We start from the raw sequence: 16,876 nt of genomic DNA on the forward strand, positions 1-16,876 counted from the left end.
CATACATACATATATACCACATCTTCTTTATCCACTACTGATGGATACTTTCCATATCTTGGCTATTGTAAATAATGCTGCAGTGAACATAGGGATGCATATAGCTTTTTGAATTGGTATTCTTGTTTTTTCAGAAGAATACCCAGAAGTAGACTTGCTGGATCATATGATAGTTCTATTTTTACTCTTTTGAGGAACCTCCATACTGTTTTTCATAGTGCCTGCACCAACTTACATTCCCATCAACAGGGCACAAACATTCCCCTTTCTCCACATCCTTGCTAACACTTGTTATCTGTTGTCTTTTTGATAATAGCCATTCTGACAGGTGTGAGGTGATATCTCATTGTGGTTTTGATTTGCATTTCTTTGATGATTAGTGATGTTGAGCATCTTTTCATGTGTCTGCTGGCCATCTGTATGCCTTCTTTGGAAAACTGTTCATTGAGGTCCTCTGTCCACTTTTTAATTAAGCTGTTTGTTTTTTTGATCTTGAGTTGTATAAGTTATTTGTATATTTTGGATATTAATCCCTTATCAAATATATCATTTGCAAATATTTTCTCTCTAGAATGGGAATTTTGAATGGTGGGTACAGAGAGCTCAGGGGAGGGGGACGTGCCTATTAAGTGCTTAGTACTGTGTCAGAGACTGAGAATTCAAGATGAAGAAACGTGGTGTTTGTCCTTCAAGAGCTCTTGTCTAGTAGGATATGTAACACGTCAAAAAGCAAACATAACGCAATACAAAGTCTCTTCAGCGGTGGCACATGCTCATGGGGAGTTGGGAGGAGAGGAAAGAGTCTTAGTTCTGCCTGGAAGAGCCAGGAAAAGCATTACTAAGGACGCAGTGTGTGGACTGAGAACAGGAAGAAGCACAGGGCTTTCCCAGGGACAAAATCAGGACGACCCGTACACGTGAGTATATGTGGGAACACGGAAAGGCATAATACAGGGGACTGGTAAGCAGTATCTATGGCTGGAACACAGCGTGTATAGGGGAGATGGGCAGATAAGATTGAAAATGCTGGAAAAAGACCCAGCATGGTGGTTCTTGGATGTCATGTCAAGGTGCTGAGATCTTGCCCATGCCTACAAGATGATGGAAAGCTATTGAGAGATTGGAGGTCGAGAATTGGCGTGATCAGGTGTGAAGGCTGGGTGCAAATACTGTGTGAAGGACAGTTTGGGTAGGGTCTTTAATTGAACCACCAGGACACATCCACAGTGGTTCAAGTGAGGGTTGTTGGGGACCTACCCCAGGGCAGAGGTAAAGATAATAGAGAATAGAAGACCCACAGCACACACACAATGTGTTCTTAAATAACTGAGTGCAACTTATTCTAACGATACAAACACCCAGCTCTCCACGCTTCTCCACGATACAAACACCCATTCCCACCTTCTCAGCTTGGTGAACTTACTCTCTACGATTCAGCTTACAGGTTTTTCCTTTATATTAGCCTTCTCAGAATCCTAGGTAAAGTTACAGTCCATCCTGAGTTTCTATGGCATCCTGTTCATGCCTCTGTTATAGCCCTTTCTGCATTGTATCATAATTATTCATTTACCCGCCACCCCTGGGAGACACTGATCACCTCACTCTACTTGCCTTTGTATCCTCCATCCTGATACAGCTTCTGGCTCAAACCAAGTGCACAGTAAACAGTTATTTCACGAATCAGTGGATGAAACAAAAGGGTTAGTATGGTTCCTGGAAGAGCTATTCCAGTAGAAATCAAAACAACATAAGGAAGAATAGTACAGGGGTTGGTGATGTGATGCGCTGAGGCAACGTGATGCCAAACTAGGCAGTATTAGATGTGGACAGTGTAGAAGGTGGAAACTGACTTTTGAAAATAGGAGGTGAAATGTGCTCAGGTAACAAATCATTTAAACAACAAAACCAAAAATGAATGATGGCTCTCGAGGATCAGAGCTTCTGGAATTCAGAGATGTTCCTGCTATTAGGTCTTGTGTGACCAAGAATAGAAAGTGGTCTCTGAGGGCTTGGGCCAGCACTGGATGCTGTGACCCCGGGAGCTCGGCTTCCTGTACTGAGATGCCCTCCAGCAAATCCTGTGGGGCTTGCACTCCCCGTGGAGTGAGAAAGTTCCAGGCTTGTGCCTATGCGGATGTGGCTACCAGTCCTTCATCCCCGTACAAGCAGGGCTGTGAAGGGGCTTAGCTATTCCCCCATTCTCAGGCATAATTTGTATCGGGTATACGCATTATAAGATTTGATAAGGGCTGGATTTTTCAGCTATTGCTTTTAAATCATGCAGATTAAATGAAAATCCAAGCAGTAATTGGAGCCCCCAGCTGAGTTACTTTGAGTTTCGGAGGTTACTGCGGAACCTCACGGCCCTGCGGATCCGAGCTACCTATGGAGAATACAGTAAGTGGCTAAAAGAAATGAATTTCTCTCTTCTTAGGTTTTAGTTTAATTTGCTTCAGCTCTCTAAGGTGGTGACAGTCCCCAAACAATTAAACAAACTACTTAATGGTTTTGATGTCGAGTCTCTGATTGGGTCTAGATTTGTACATTCTAGAAGTTGTTAAGAAGGAATGTTTCTTGAAAAGAGGTCAGCACCAATGAAGAATGAATGATGCTTCCTTGCTAAAGAGCCTCTGAATTTAGATTAAAGCTGATTATTTGAAGAAGGTAACCTACAGCAAAAGGCACGTTCCCTTAGCTCAGAAATCGCATCTACGACACTGTTCTCTTTATTTCTTGAGTAACTTTTCTTTGGGATTAAACTCGGTGCTACCACGTTCGGATATCACCATGCATTCTGTTGATTCCTATTATTGAACTTTTATATACTATGTGCTATGTTGGGTACTCCTAATCTCGATTGGGATTATTTAAATGAGACCTCCTTAAGCTTTTTAGCACACATGTAAAAAGGAAGCATGGCTGGCATGCACCATTTCCATGTCACTGATATAGTGAATAAAGCAGGAAGTAGAAAGGTGCTTACTAACAATTTATTGAATCTTTACTATGTGCCAAGCACACTACAATACATGCATTGTCTCATTTAATTTCACAAGAAACATAGGAGGTAGATACCACTGTCATTTCTTTTCTACTGTTGAGGAAAACACAGTCATCGAGGTGTTTTGTGACTTGCCCAATTCACACAGATAGTGAGGATTGAGCCAGAATTTAAACCCTGATTTTTCTGACACCAGAGCCTATGCAGTCAGTCATGATGAACTGCTATATCTTTATGCATGGCATAGTGAGTGAATACCAACTGTCTTTGATAGGGCTATCAATGAAAAATATTCATCAATAGTCAATCTAAGAGAGCTTCTCTGGTGGCACAGTGGTTAAGAATCCGCCTGCTAACGCAGGGGACACGGGGTCGAGCTCTGGTCCAGGAAGATCCCACATGCTGTGGAGCAACTAAGCCCATGCGCCACAACTACTGAGCCTGCGCTCTAGAGCCTGCGAGCCACAACTACTGAAGCCCACGCGCCTAGAGCCGGTGCTCCACAAAAGAAGCCACCACAATGAGAAGCCCGCACACCACAATGAAGAGTAGCCCCCGCTCGCAGCAACTAGAGAAAGCCCGCGTGCAGCAATGAAGACCCAACGCAGCCAAAAATAAAATAAATAAATTTTTAAAAATTGTCAATCTAAGAAAGAAATGGAAAATCTTATTTGAGCCAATATGAGAATTATAACCCAGAAGACAGTCTCTCGGAGAGTTCTGAAGACTGTTCCAAAGAGGTAAAGGGGGAAGCCAGTATATATGTGATTTGGGAAGAGGGTACGTGCAATCAAGCATGCATCTTGGTAGAAGGTTACTGCTATTTGCAAGGAACAGATACCTTAGTTAATGGTTTAAGTGCTTTTCTAAGTATGGGAAGATGCAAGAAACTGGGTTCATAAAATTTTCTCCTGGGCTTCCCTGGTGGCACAGTGGTTGAGAGTCCGCCTGCCGATGCAGGGGACACGGGTTCGTGCCCTGGTCCGGGAAGATCCCACAGGCCGCGGAGCGGCTGGGCCCGTGAGCCATGGCCGCTGAGCCTGCGCATCCAGAGCCTGCGCTCCGCAATGGGAGAGGCCACAGCAGTGAGAGGCCCGCGTACCGCAAAAAAAAAAAAAAAAAAAAAAAATTTTCTCCTGAAAATATCTAACTCTCTGAGGGCCGGTTCTGTCAGGTTTCCTAGAACACAAAGTGCCACATCCTGATCTTCACCCTGAAGTCCTTTCAGGATGTACTGTAGGTCAGCGACTGCAGTGGCTAAAGACTTGATTCTTGTAGAACTGGATAGTGGGCAACATTCTTTATTTTACAATCCCTTCCCTTTCGGTCTTAAGTTCAACCAAGGTTTGGGAGGCATTTTGTGACCAATTGCTAGGAACGCACATTCCCAGGTCAGTTGAGGATTTCGTTGACAGGCCACAGAACGTGCTATTACTGGACTAGGTTCAGTTAACAGTAGCCAAAAGCCTCTTTACTGCCTGTCTTTCTAGTCTGTTATGGTCCAGGAAATAGTTCCCTCTTGTTGCTTCTTCCCATATCTAGAGTTATTATGCATGATTACAATCTTGCAGAACTATATATTTGATCAAATTGTTTTAAGTTGCCTAATCATCATTAATTTTATCTGAGGATCAATCACACATTTGGTAGTGCAAGAAACAATAATCTTGTAAAATTAGGCAGCATATAATATAGCTAGTAACATTAATAGGTCATAAGCAAGTATTTAAGCTAAGAACTTCCATTAGGTGCAGCCCAGTATCTCCCCAGGTTGTCTGACCAGTCTGTTCTGCACTAATTGCTATCTTTAAGGGAAAATGATATATTGGCATTGTACATAAAGTTCACCAAAGATGTCTGCACATACAAGGCGAGTAGTGGGTCATCATGACCCCTTAAAGGATTGACAAAGGAATGTTATCGTCTAAGGAGTTACATGGCTGGCGCCAGAAGGAGAAAAATTGATCTTTATGGTTGAGCAGGTATTTCTGCCACAGGGGAGGTCTGGTTAACACATAATGCAGATATACAATGCAGCTAGAGGGGAAGGAGGAGGCCAAAGGGCAGAGAAAAAGTTGTTGTTTTTTTTTTTTCTGTATGCGGACCTCTCACTGTTGTGGCCTCTCCCGTTGCAGAGCACAGGCTCTGGACGCGCAGACTCAGCGGCCATGGCTCACGGGCCCAGCCGCTCCGCGGCATGTGGGATCTTCCCGGACCGGGGCACGAACCCGTGTCCCCTGCATCAGCAGGCGGACTCTCAACCACTGCGCCACCAGGGAAGCCCAGAGAAAAAGTTTTATGTTTAAATTTTTCTTGTCTTGCCTTAAAAATGTGAATTTTCATTTCATCAGGGAGTTAAGAGAAATAAAATCCAATGAGAGGCCTGACTTTAGATCCTTGGACCTTACCACTTGCTGCTTCTAATGTGTTCCCTCTCCTGCAGGTACTGGGTACCTTGACAATGTGACCCTGATCTCAGCTCGCCCCATCTCTGGAGCCCCAGCACCATGGGTTGAACAATGTGTATGTCCTGTTGGGTACAAGGGACAGTTCTGCCAGGAATGTGCTTCTGGCTACAAAAGAGATTCAGCCAGACTGGGACCTTTTGGCACCTGTATTCCATGTAACTGCCAAGGAGGAGGGGCTTGTGATCCAGACACAGGTGAGTGAAATGATACCTGGACCAGATGGTTGGGGGCACAGCCAGGCGACTGAGGTCTCTCACGGAAGAGAGAGCTGTGTAGGAAAGACCATGCCTGAACTCATTTCAGAGATGGGAAAGGATTAAGGGAAGCAGGGCTGGAGTCAGGGAAGATGGACATGGCACTTTATTACACTCAATCCTTTTCATTATGAAAATGCCACAGGGTTGTGAGAAAGGTGCTAGGTTACAGGAAATGGCTGTCATGGTTCAGTGCTGGGTGGGGGAATTGGTGTCGAGTTGCAAGCATTGTACGGGGAGATCAAAGGCAATGTCAGGACTGGAATGAATGTGCGGACAAATGGTGTCAGGCCTTGGGGGACAGGGGAGCAGTGTTAAGTCATGGATGGTAAAGGGAGTGTATGTCTGCTTAGCCTGGGAGAGTGAGGGTGAGATTCAGGGTCGTGGCCATGTTTAGAGCTGGCACTAGGGCAGAGGAGAGCACTAGCGCTCAGGCACTCTGGGGAAAGCTTCAGAAAGGCAGGCTGTGAGTTACTAAGCTCTGACTTGCACATGTCATGCGTATTAAAGCAAGTGTACAGTTTTACCCTGCTCATTTCTCTGCTCCTCCATTCTTCCTCTGCCCCCCAGGAGATTGTTATTCAGGGGATGAAAACCCTGACATCGAGTGTGCCGACTGCCCCATTGGTTTCTACAACGACCCGCGTGACCCCCGCAGCTGCAAGCCCTGCCCCTGTCGCAATGGGTTCAGCTGCTCCGTGATGCCCGAGACAGAGGAGGTGGTGTGCAATAACTGTCCCCACGGTGTCACTGGTGAGGCCAGCTGCCTGCCCTGTCCTGATGCCGTGAATCTGCAAGGATAGCTTCTATTCCAAGGGATTCCCAGGGAGTTTTCATTACTCGGGGTTAGTCTAAATGGGCTCATTTTAAAGATAAGGATAGCTCGTCGATGCCCGAGAGCTGAAGTGGATTGAGGAAGGGCAGAGTGTACAGTTACGCGGAGGAAACAGCTAAAGCTGTTTTAGGAGGTTTGTGATTAGGAGATGAAGTTTTCAGATGAAATACAGGGTTTAACTAAGTTTTTAAAAATGAACCAAGGTAAAGAAGGAAAACTTAGTGGCCTTGTAAATGTCGCATCTCTCTGCTGGTCAGTCTGAAAGAAGAGTTTATTTTCAGCAGCAGTCTCAGTGGTATGGGTCTCAATCTGACTTTTTCCCAGTCAGCTAGTTAACCGGCAGGAAGGCTCCTAGTGGTGCTTGTGTTCTAAAATCTGTGACCACCGTGGAGTGGAAGAGCCAGGCCCTGGCCATGGGCTCCTGTTCCTGAAGCTACTGTTCGGGGGTCCACGGGGAAAGTTCCTCTAGAGGGCTATTTATACTTTCGTCCTCTGCGTCTGGTTTTGCTGCCAGTGGATGATCGCTTGGGCTTGGTCCTTTGTTCCTTCCAGGTGCCCGCTGCGAGCTCTGTGCCGATGGCTACTTTGGGGACCCCTTTGGGGAACACGGCCCAGTGAGGCCTTGTCAACCCTGTCAGTGCAACAACAATGTGGACCCCAGTGCCTCTGGGAACTGTGACCGCCTGACGGGCAGGTGTCTGAAGTGCCTCCACGGCACAGCCGGTACCCACTGTGACCAGTGCAAAGCAGGCTACTTTGGGGACCCCTTGGCTCCCAACCCAACGGACAAGTGTCGAGGTAGGACTGCACCCCTAGACGGATTGGACAGCCTGTGTGTGCGTGTGTGTGCATGCGTGCACGCCTGTGTGTGTACATGTGTAAGAACATACAAATCAACAAGGCCAACAGCAGGTAATATCGCGGTGCTACTTTGGTTTCTCTGACCGACTGGCTCGTGAACAGCCTGGACCTTTCGCCTGTCAGAGGTCTTAAGACCAGTGTCCCCTGCATCAGGGCTCTGGAGTCAGAGCTGGAGGGTGTTGAAAGGGTTAAAGCTGGGCAGGAGAAGTGCAAAAGTTCAGGTTTATGCTCCAGAGTGGAAAAGGAGATGAAATGGGGCTGCTTCCAGCGCCCAGTCCTGAGGCTGATAGGCAGAGAGGGGCTGCCAGACCTTTAATCGGAAGGTGATAAAGGGCTCGAGACTAAGCCTGAACACACTGAAGTGGGAGGGGAGTGGGCTGTAAAGCAGTTGAAGAGACCCTCTCAGGAAGTCAGTGCGATTGATGTACAGAAAGGTAACAGTCCAAACGTCTCCTAAGGAGACTGGGCTTCAAAGCAGTAGCTTCCGCGGAGCATTCCTGGGGGCCGCTTCAGATCAAAGCATGAATGTGCAGATCAGGCCTCTTGCTCAGCCCTTCTTTAAAGCCTTCGAACATGTTCTGTTCTAGAGGCAAATTCCGTTCTAGGGAGCTGGCCTGCCCCACAGACTCACCCCTAGGTCACAAAGGTCCCAGACCAGCCCTGGTGCCCAGAACTCAGGAGCTTCCTCATTTTAAGGTTCAGAGTGCCTTTGGGGACCGAGATTGGAGGACTCCTGGTCCCCCAGGAGGTCTGCAGGGAGCTCAGAGCCACCCCCCAACTCACACCAGAGTCCCCAGCCCCAGAAATGCTGAGGACCTCTGTGCAACTTGGGGCTTCTACCCAGGGGCACGAATTCCACCTGCCCTGACCCCAGCCTGTGGGTTAGCTGTGATGTCCTATGATAGGAAGCATCCACATGACATCAGCGGTACTGAGTTCAAGTCCAGTTTTTTTTAACATATTGCGCTGATCATGCCAATTAATCTCTCTGAGCCTCAGTTTCCTCATATGGATGATTAATATTTTACTCAAAGTGGTTGCAAAGATAAAATAGCATATGAGAAAGCATACTATAAACTATATAATTCCATCTATAAGGTGCTATTAATAGAGATTTCACTGCCTTTAGACCATACATTTTTTCACTCAACTATCTTTTATCAAGCACTTACCGTGTACCCAGTGTGGAGCTAGATACCGAGGTTATAATAACGAATAAATCAGCTCCAGCTCCCAAAGAGCTCATATGCTAATAAGGAAGACACACAAATATGTAAGCAAATAATGACAGTACGCTTAGACATATGATCATACTACCAAGTGTTTTGTGAGCACTGAAGGCGGAGTAACCCAAAGAATCACTCCAGTAGTGTTTCACCCACTGTTACATCCTCAGCTCCTAGAACAGAACATGACACATAGTGGTACTGAATCAATTTGATTGAATAAAGGTACCGCTTTACTGCAGAAAGAAAATATCACTGGCTCTTGCCAGGTTCTCATTCCAGCTTGCCATTTTCTTGCTCTGTGTCCTAGGTCAAATCACTCAGCTTCTCTGAGCCATATTCCTCATCTGTAATATACAGAGAGATGTCTACTTCTGGCACATATAGGCCCAGAAGAAATGTTATTTTCCCTGTGAGCAAAGCCAGAGTGTCTGCAGAATATCCAGCAGGCTTATGATTTAAGGGGAGGAAGTAAATAAGTGCCACTAGAAAGGATGAACTGTTATAGTGTCTCTTCATCCAGACACAAACCCCAAACAAACTTGCCAGATGATTCCGAAGACCTCTCTGTATTGTGGGAATGTGCTTGGAGGCATAGCCAAGAAATGAATCTAACACAATATGAAGCAACAAGGGCAAAGAAGGATTCTTTGCCCTTGGTGACTCAATCTTCCTTTTATCTTTGCTATACCTCCAGTTTCTGGAATTAGCTTGACATGAAAGCTTCCTGTTTGTCCGTCTTTTTTCTCTAGCTTGCAACTGCAACCCAGTGGGCTCGGAGCCCGTGGAGTGTAGAAGTGATGGCAGCTGTGTTTGCAAGCCAGGATTTGGCGGCCTCAACTGTGAGCACGCAGCATTAACCATCTGTCCAGCTTGCTATAATCAAGTGAAGATTCAGGTGTGCATGCTAGCCAGACCTCACCCGCAGGAGTAAAATCCTAAAGTGTCTCCTGGGTGGTTCTGTCACAAATCCAGGACTCTCCTAGACTCCTGGGGACGGGGGCGGGGATTACTATTTCTTTCTTTAAAAATTGCTATGTTAAGAAAATTTCCATATACTAGTAAAAATACTTCAGGCTTATGTTCTTATATTTACCATTTTCAAAACCCCTTTTGCAGATACTGCCGCATTCGGTACTCATGATAACTTAGTCAAATTGGAAGGAAAAGCATTCTGATCTCAGCTTTCACTGAGCAAACAAAGTTTTGAAAAATGTGTAATTTTTCAAAGTCACATGGCCAGGTGGAACCGAGAATACCATCCATGTCCCCTGATTCTGAATTCAGTGCTCTTTCCATTATAATATGCCACTTTCTAGCTGGATTTTTTTTCCAAGAGATGTCCTTATAAAACAAATGAAGAAGACATAAACGTATAAAAGATATGAGGAGTCCAGAGGTGTCAAGGCTGTCAAAACAGGAATAGTCTCCAGAAGTTTCTCATTCAAATTCCAGAGAAGAATGAAATTGATGTTGTTAATTATTAATTAACATTTTACTGGGGTGAAGGGTGGGGGAAGAGAGGGCCCAAACGGAACCCAAATGTAGAGCAAACTTAACCTCTTTTTAAAAATTTATCTATTTAACCAGCCCTCTGTAGCACTTTATTCCAGGCACGGTTCTAAGTACTATACAAATACTAACTCATTTAGTCCAAGTAATAAGTCTGTGAGATATTATTATTATTATCCCCATCCTATGGATAAAGAAAATGACTTACCCAAGGTCACACAGCTAGTGAATAGTGGGGCCAGGATTCAGACTCAAAGTCTAGGCTCTGGAATCTGAACTTTAACATGACATGCCAAGCATTTCTGGGCTTTTAGCTACTAGCCCCTGGGTACCTGCTATTTGACCATGAACTCTGTCACCTGTTCTAATCCTCTTCCCTGTGTGGTTTCAGATGGATCAGTTTATGCAGCAGCTCCAGAACCTGGAGACCCTGATTTCAAAGGCTCAGGGTGGCGGTGAAGCACTACCCAACACAGAGCTGGAGGGCAGGATGCAGTGGGTTGAGCAGACCCTTCGGGACATTCTGAGAGAAGCCCAGATTTCAGAAGGTGATGAAGGCCAATTTCCCTTCACAAAGGAGAGAATTCAGAGTCCTAGAAAGCAATACACTAGGTCACAGAATCTTCGGTGGTAACAGTTCAGCAGATTTCTCTGCCTAGCCCTTGCGGAGGTGGAAGGACTGTCTGTGATGTCCCCCTGGGATCTGAACGATGGAGATAAAAGAGCAGTTGCATGCATTCATATGTTGGGTTTTTACCATTTTGCCATAAACCAGTCAAAGTCACTTTTTCAACCCTCCGTTATGTTTGACGACTTGGCCCCCGAAGTGCTCATCTTCCCTTTCCTTGTTGGTGTTCAGGTGCTATTAGATCCCTCAATCTCCAGTTGGTCAAGGCCAGGAGCCAAGAGAATAGCTACCGGAAGCGCCTGGATGACCTCAAGATGACTGTGGAAAGAGTTCGGGCCCTGGGCAGCCAGCATCAGAACCGAGTTCAGGATACTCACAGGCTCATCACTCAGATGCGCCTGAGCCTGGAGGAAAGTGAAGCTGCCCTGCGAAACACGGTAGGTGGTGCTGGGTTAGGGGACTGAGAGTCACTGCTGTGATGGAAGACTGCCCATGTCACAGGCTCACCTTGTCTCTCTGGTTTTCTGGTCTCTCTGGCAGACAGACTTCTCTTCCTTGCAGCAGCTGCACCTTTGTTTATGTTCCTTGGCTTCCTGCAGGTTCCCATTTTACTGTGTTATGTCCTCTCCTAGTTCACTTCTTGCTACCCATAGCCTCATCTTGACCGTCTCTTCTCCCTTCTTTCTGCAAATCTTCTACGTTGTTAGTTCCCAGAGGGCAGGGTTCAATTTTGTTCATGTTTACATTCTCAGCCCATAGCACAATGTGTGGCTGTGATAAATGTTTGCTGTAAGAAAGAAAGAGAGAGAGAGAGAGAGAGAGAGAGAGAGAGGAAGAAAGAAATAAAGAACAGATGAAAAAGGAAGAACGGGAAGGAAGAAGAAAGGAAGGAAGGAGGCCAATAACGACATGTTTCTTAAAATAGGGAAAAAAAATGTTGCCAGTATGATTTTCTTAATGACGTAGTTTGTAGTGTGGTCGGAGGGAGAGGTTTGAATGAGCACCCTTCTCGTTCTAAATAAAGAAGGCAGTGGTGATAATAATGTAAGTGGGTGGATAGGAGGTGGATAAAGAAAACTGGAAGATAATCAGATATTATGATGAGAAAATGAAGGCTTTAAAAATAGTGTGTATTGATTTTCCTTTTGTAAAAAATTCAGAAAATACACAAAAATCCCCTATGATCTTGGTCTATGATCTCATTACTAAGAAATAACTACCATTAAAACTTGGTCTATGTTCTACTGGACTTTGAATACATATGCAACTATAAACATGTATATATTTTATATCTATATCTATATACAGACTTCCTTTAAACTTGGATTTCTATTTTATTCTCGTCTATACATTTTTTAATGTAATGACCATCGTGACCAGGGACTCGACGTGTCACGTTGTAGAATGCTGTGTGACTAAGGACGAGTGGCTCTGACAGAACAGGTGCAGAACCTGCTTAGGCTCCATGGCTCATATTTAGGCTCATGGCAAAGCCATAACCAATTGTCCTTTTTCCACAGGACGTTCCTCCCTCAGAGCACTATATGGGGCCAAACGGCTTTAAAAGTCTAGCTCAGGAGGCCACGAGACTGGCAGACAGGTGAGCAGTACTGCAGGGCACCTCTGCTTCAGACCACCTCTGCAAGGCCAGCATTGAACAGCGCTGCGGGGTATTCAGGACCAAAGCATATTCATTATCACCAGGCTCCTTTGCAGCCATCCCCCTGCCCTGAAGCCATTTTTTTAACCCCTTGGCTTTTAGTGTATATAGGTGGCCACTGGGCAAGATCACTTGGCAGGAGTTGGGGGCGGGGGTGTTTCTGTCGCAGATTTCTCTATGACTCAACAGCATGGCTTTGGTGTATGTCAGATGTAATTCCTTGGGCCCCATCAAATGAATCAGGCTTGGAAAAGAATGCTTTGCACCTTTGAGGGACTCCCAGGCTCCCACACCAAGCCTGGAAACAAGTAGCTGCGAGCTGTTTGCTGGCCTGTGGGGGCCAAGTCTGCAGAGGGGGAACGTCCTCCTGAAAACCGGCTCTGCAGGCTGCCAGTGATAACGGGCACCTCCTTAGTTCTTGCCTGACTATAAATCCTACCATGCTGAAGAGGTTTGCTCTTGGCGGAGGGCTCAGCAAGGTGGCAGGCTCTGCTAATCCCAAGTGAAATTGTTAGCAGAAGGGGGCTGGCTTGTGTTCTTGCAGCGCGCGCTGCCTCCTGAGCTCGTTTCCATCACTTTCTAGAACCAGGAGGACAAAAGCAACTGGGGAACTTTCATTGACAGGCTTTGTCCCCCTTAGGGGTGGGCTCAGTTTAGAGATGCAGCAAAACTAAATAGGGAGTTGGCTCCTGAATGGAATAAAATCTAGGGGTTTCTCCTGCAGAAAACAGTTTATAAATGCAATATTTTATCACTCTGAGACTTCTCCCACCCATCTCCATAGCTTCCACTGATTATGCCATAAATGGAGTAGATGACCAAAAAAGTCTAGGAAATGAGGCTGCTTCTCAGAACACCCTCTGCTTCTAGATAGCTCCTCTATTAGAGGAGCTCCATCTCATCTGGGTCAATTCTGTTTGGTTTTTCTAGTCCAACCAGTTCCCTTACTCCTCTCCTTTCATTTAAATAAAAGCCCTAAAGGAAGCTCTTTGCCGTGAAAACTCAAATTCTTGGTTTTTGATCCTTTCAGCCACGTTGAGGCAGCCAATAACATGGAGCAACTGGCCAGGGAAACCGAGGACTACTCCCAACAAGCCCTATCCTTGGCCCGCAAGGCTCAGAGTGAAGGAGGCGGGAGCGGCAGGCTGGACGGCTCCGTGGTGCAAGGGCTTGTGGGAAAGTACGTTTCAACGGGTCCTCACACGGTCCAATATAATCTGCTCTCTCCCAGGGTTCAATGCAAACCACGTCTGAGGAGTGCTGTGTTTCTTTAGAAGTACATCAATACTAAGAGGGACGAGAGGATGAGGGTATTAGTTTGGAGGAAAACAGATACCTTTAAGGCTGGAAGAAAAGGTTGATTAATCTAAGTAAAGTTTGTGTTTTGATTGAGAGGTTGTATATTTGGAGATACGGTCACCGTCTGTGGTGTTTAAAGGATGTGAGTACACTCATCTGATGGCATGGGACAGATAAACATAATATATTCATATGATCAAGAATTGGGAAAAAAAAAATTAGAGAACTTGGGTTGAATTTTTCTGACCCAACCTGTATAAACTTTAAGGTCTATGTTTAAACTGTGGAAAGGGACACATCTCGTCTGGTTCTTCCAATAATCCCGACTGCATACTTTTAACAGGATGAATTTTTGCTTTTAATAAAAAAGAGTGAATTCTCAAAGTCCTCTTTCTTCACTCCCTGCAGATTGGAGAAAACCAAGTCTCTGGCCCAGCAGTTGTCAAGGGAGGCCACTCAAACTGACATTGAAGCAGAGACGTCTTATCAGCATAGTCTCCGCCTTCTCAATTCAGCCTCTCAGCTTCAGGGGGTCAATGATCAGTCCTTTCAGGTAAGGGCACCTAACCTATGCACTGATGTACAGAAGAAGGGCCGTAATGCTTTCTTCTCTGGGGGTTCCATTGAATCGTTCAGTCATTCAGTTTTTTCCTCCATATTGACTTTTCTTGCTTTAGATTAGAAAGAGTATTTATTCTCCTCATTATCCTTGTTCTTAAACCCCAATCTTGGTCCCTGATAAGGCCATGGCTCACATCCTGAACCTATTCCTATTAGTGGTTAAAAGTTTTCTATCTCTTTCCTAGTTCTGGGGACTGTTGCAACCTGTGGGAAATTATTACAGATAAAGTTTGATATTTACATTTGGGTCCAACCTGTAGTGTATCTCCACGTATGGCCACTCAGAAGGCTTTTGTTTTTCTCAAAAGTTTTGCATTGTTTCTGTTATCTTCCTTTAATTATTGCAAATTTATTAGATTAAGATTCAGCTTTCTACCTATGGCAAAAAGTACTCACAATGATTTCCACAAAAATGTTCCCATGTATATATAAAGTAACACGTAAAATAATAATAAAAAAAATAAAGCAGGCCTAAAACCTGTTTGATGTTTGGGAGACCTGTTGCCTGACTTTCATGAGGAATATTGCCTCATTTCTGTTAGACTTTGGGCCTGGATAGTTGTTTACGAGCAATGATGGCGGGTCCTAGGAAGGCTGATGTGACAACTGGTGAGCAGAAAGTAAGGCTCATTCATTTTGGGGGCCTCACAGGTAGAAACGAAGAGGATCAGACAAAAAGCTGACTCTGTCTCAAGCCTGGTGACTAAGCGTGTGGATGAGTTCAAGCGTGTGCAAAGCAATCTGGGAAACTGGGAAGAAGAAACCCGGAAGCTCTTACAGAGTGGGAAGAATGGGAGACAGGTATCCTTTGTTAGCTTGTTCATTCAACAAACATGTATTGAAGGGCTACCATGTGAATTAATGCTGTAAGAAGAACCATCAGAAACTCTCGAAAGGTCATGATACTGCTGCTTATAGAGACCCTAATGTAATTAGCTCAGCTCCAGCCACTGAGTCAGCCCTCAAATCTAGGAATAGGACGCAGGCCTACTGGGTCTAATTCTGGTCTGGCTCTCTGTCCACTAGCTTGGTTTCAGGAAGTATCTAGAATTTAAAATTAGGATGTGCAAACTGTTCTTGTACCTGATAGTGGACCAGAGCTTGAGACTGTTCTCGATGTGGGCTCCTATTGAGTCATTGGGTTATAAAGTTTGTGCTGCCCCAGGTTGTGGAGCGGTTTGCTACAGCACCCCTAGGCTCTTTGGCGAATCACAGCTCTCTGTTGTCATGAAGAGAAGTGTGTCAGAGTGAATAGGCTGGCAGGAGGGCACTTCCTGGGTGTGTGTTACATTTACTCTAATCTTGTTCTGCCTGCCTATTTACAGAAATCAGATCAACTGCTTTCCCGTGCCAACCTTGCTAAAAGCAGAGCCCAGGAAGCACTAAGTATGGGCAATGCCACTTTTTATGAAGTTGAGAACATCTTAAAGAACCTCAGAGGTGAGTATTTCGTGGTTCAGATCACTTGAGTATTTTAAAGTTATAACCATGACTTTGGTCTATTTTGAATCTTTATAAATCTAAGTGACAGGTACACTGGGGTATTAATAGACACTTAATAAATATCTTTCTAAAGAAAAACATTAAAAAATATTTGATGTAGTAGAGAGAATTGAACTAAATGTCAAAAGGCTTGAGTTCTGATCTCTGCTCAGCCACATGACTGTGCTGAGCTGGCTGTGTGATCATAGGCAGGTCCCATGCCTTTCTAGATTCTAATGTTCCCCTCTGGAGAAATTTGAACTAAATGACCTCTAAGGTTCCTCACAGATTCAATATCCCGCTACCATACAGATAATTCTCTTTCTTTTCCTCCCTCCCTCTCTCCCTTTCTTTCTTTCTTTCTTTCTTCCTTTCCCTCTCTTTCTCTCTCCCTCCCTCCCTCCAGCCCTCTTTCTTCCCTTCCTCCCTCCCTCTCTCCCTCCTGTCTTTCTTCCTTCCTTTCTCTCTCCTTCCTTCCTTCCTTCCTTTCTCTCTCTCTCTCTCTCTCTCTTTCTTTCTTTCTTTCTTTCTTTTCTTTCTTTCTTCTTTCTTTCTTTTCTTCTCTTTCTCTTTCTTTTGCCTGGTTGGTTCCAGTGTATTGACAGGACCAGTGAGGTTGCTTTGTGGTAATAATAAAGCAAGCTTTTTTTTAGATTCTAGGTAATCTGGGTTTATGCCTTGTAGAGATTTGGTTAAAGTTTCAGTCTTCTTCACTAAAAACAAAAAATAAACATTCCTAAGTCTTAGGATTTTCTTCACAGAAAGTACCTCTCTACCCATTCTGTCCAATCCCCAGCTATTGCCATTGGCAGCTTAGGGTTTAAGGCTCTGGCTTGAAACTTTGGGCTTCAAAGATTCCACCTGCTTCTGATTCACTTTGGGGTTCACTTTTGCAATGATGGGGACCCAGGGCAGGCTGATTGTTGATGGTCAGTTCAGTGCCTCCTTTAAGGTACTTTCTCCTGGACAAGAAAGAGTAATAGCCACCACTTTCCACACTCTCACCCCCTGGGCAGTATTAACACTCTT

The 16,876-nt window shown here is 45.0% G+C and overlaps 1 protein-coding gene across 1 annotated transcript in view; it reads left to right on the forward strand.

Moving 5' to 3' along the window:
• The window catches only part of LAMC2 (laminin subunit gamma 2), a 60,630-nt gene that overhangs the window by 37,779 nt on the left and 5,975 nt on the right, over positions 1-16,876 (forward strand). The window contains exons 8-19 of the mRNA XM_007450135.1: positions 2,285-2,397; positions 5,445-5,663; positions 6,294-6,476; positions 7,111-7,356; positions 9,398-9,543; positions 10,549-10,705; positions 11,017-11,222; positions 12,306-12,385; positions 13,476-13,625; positions 14,153-14,297; positions 15,017-15,166; positions 15,691-15,805. Coding sequence (XP_007450197.1) covers positions 2,285-2,397; positions 5,445-5,663; positions 6,294-6,476; positions 7,111-7,356; positions 9,398-9,543; positions 10,549-10,705; positions 11,017-11,222; positions 12,306-12,385; positions 13,476-13,625; positions 14,153-14,297; positions 15,017-15,166; positions 15,691-15,805 — 1,910 coding nt within the window. The remainder of the gene's footprint in view (positions 1-2,284; positions 2,398-5,444; positions 5,664-6,293; positions 6,477-7,110; positions 7,357-9,397; positions 9,544-10,548; positions 10,706-11,016; positions 11,223-12,305; positions 12,386-13,475; positions 13,626-14,152; positions 14,298-15,016; positions 15,167-15,690; positions 15,806-16,876) is intronic.

Source organism: Lipotes vexillifer, unplaced genomic scaffold (assembly GCF_000442215.2).
Source record: "Lipotes vexillifer unplaced genomic scaffold, Lipotes_vexillifer_v1.1 scaffold97, whole genome shotgun sequence".
Lineage (NCBI taxonomy): Eukaryota > Metazoa > Chordata > Mammalia > Artiodactyla > Lipotidae > Lipotes > Lipotes vexillifer.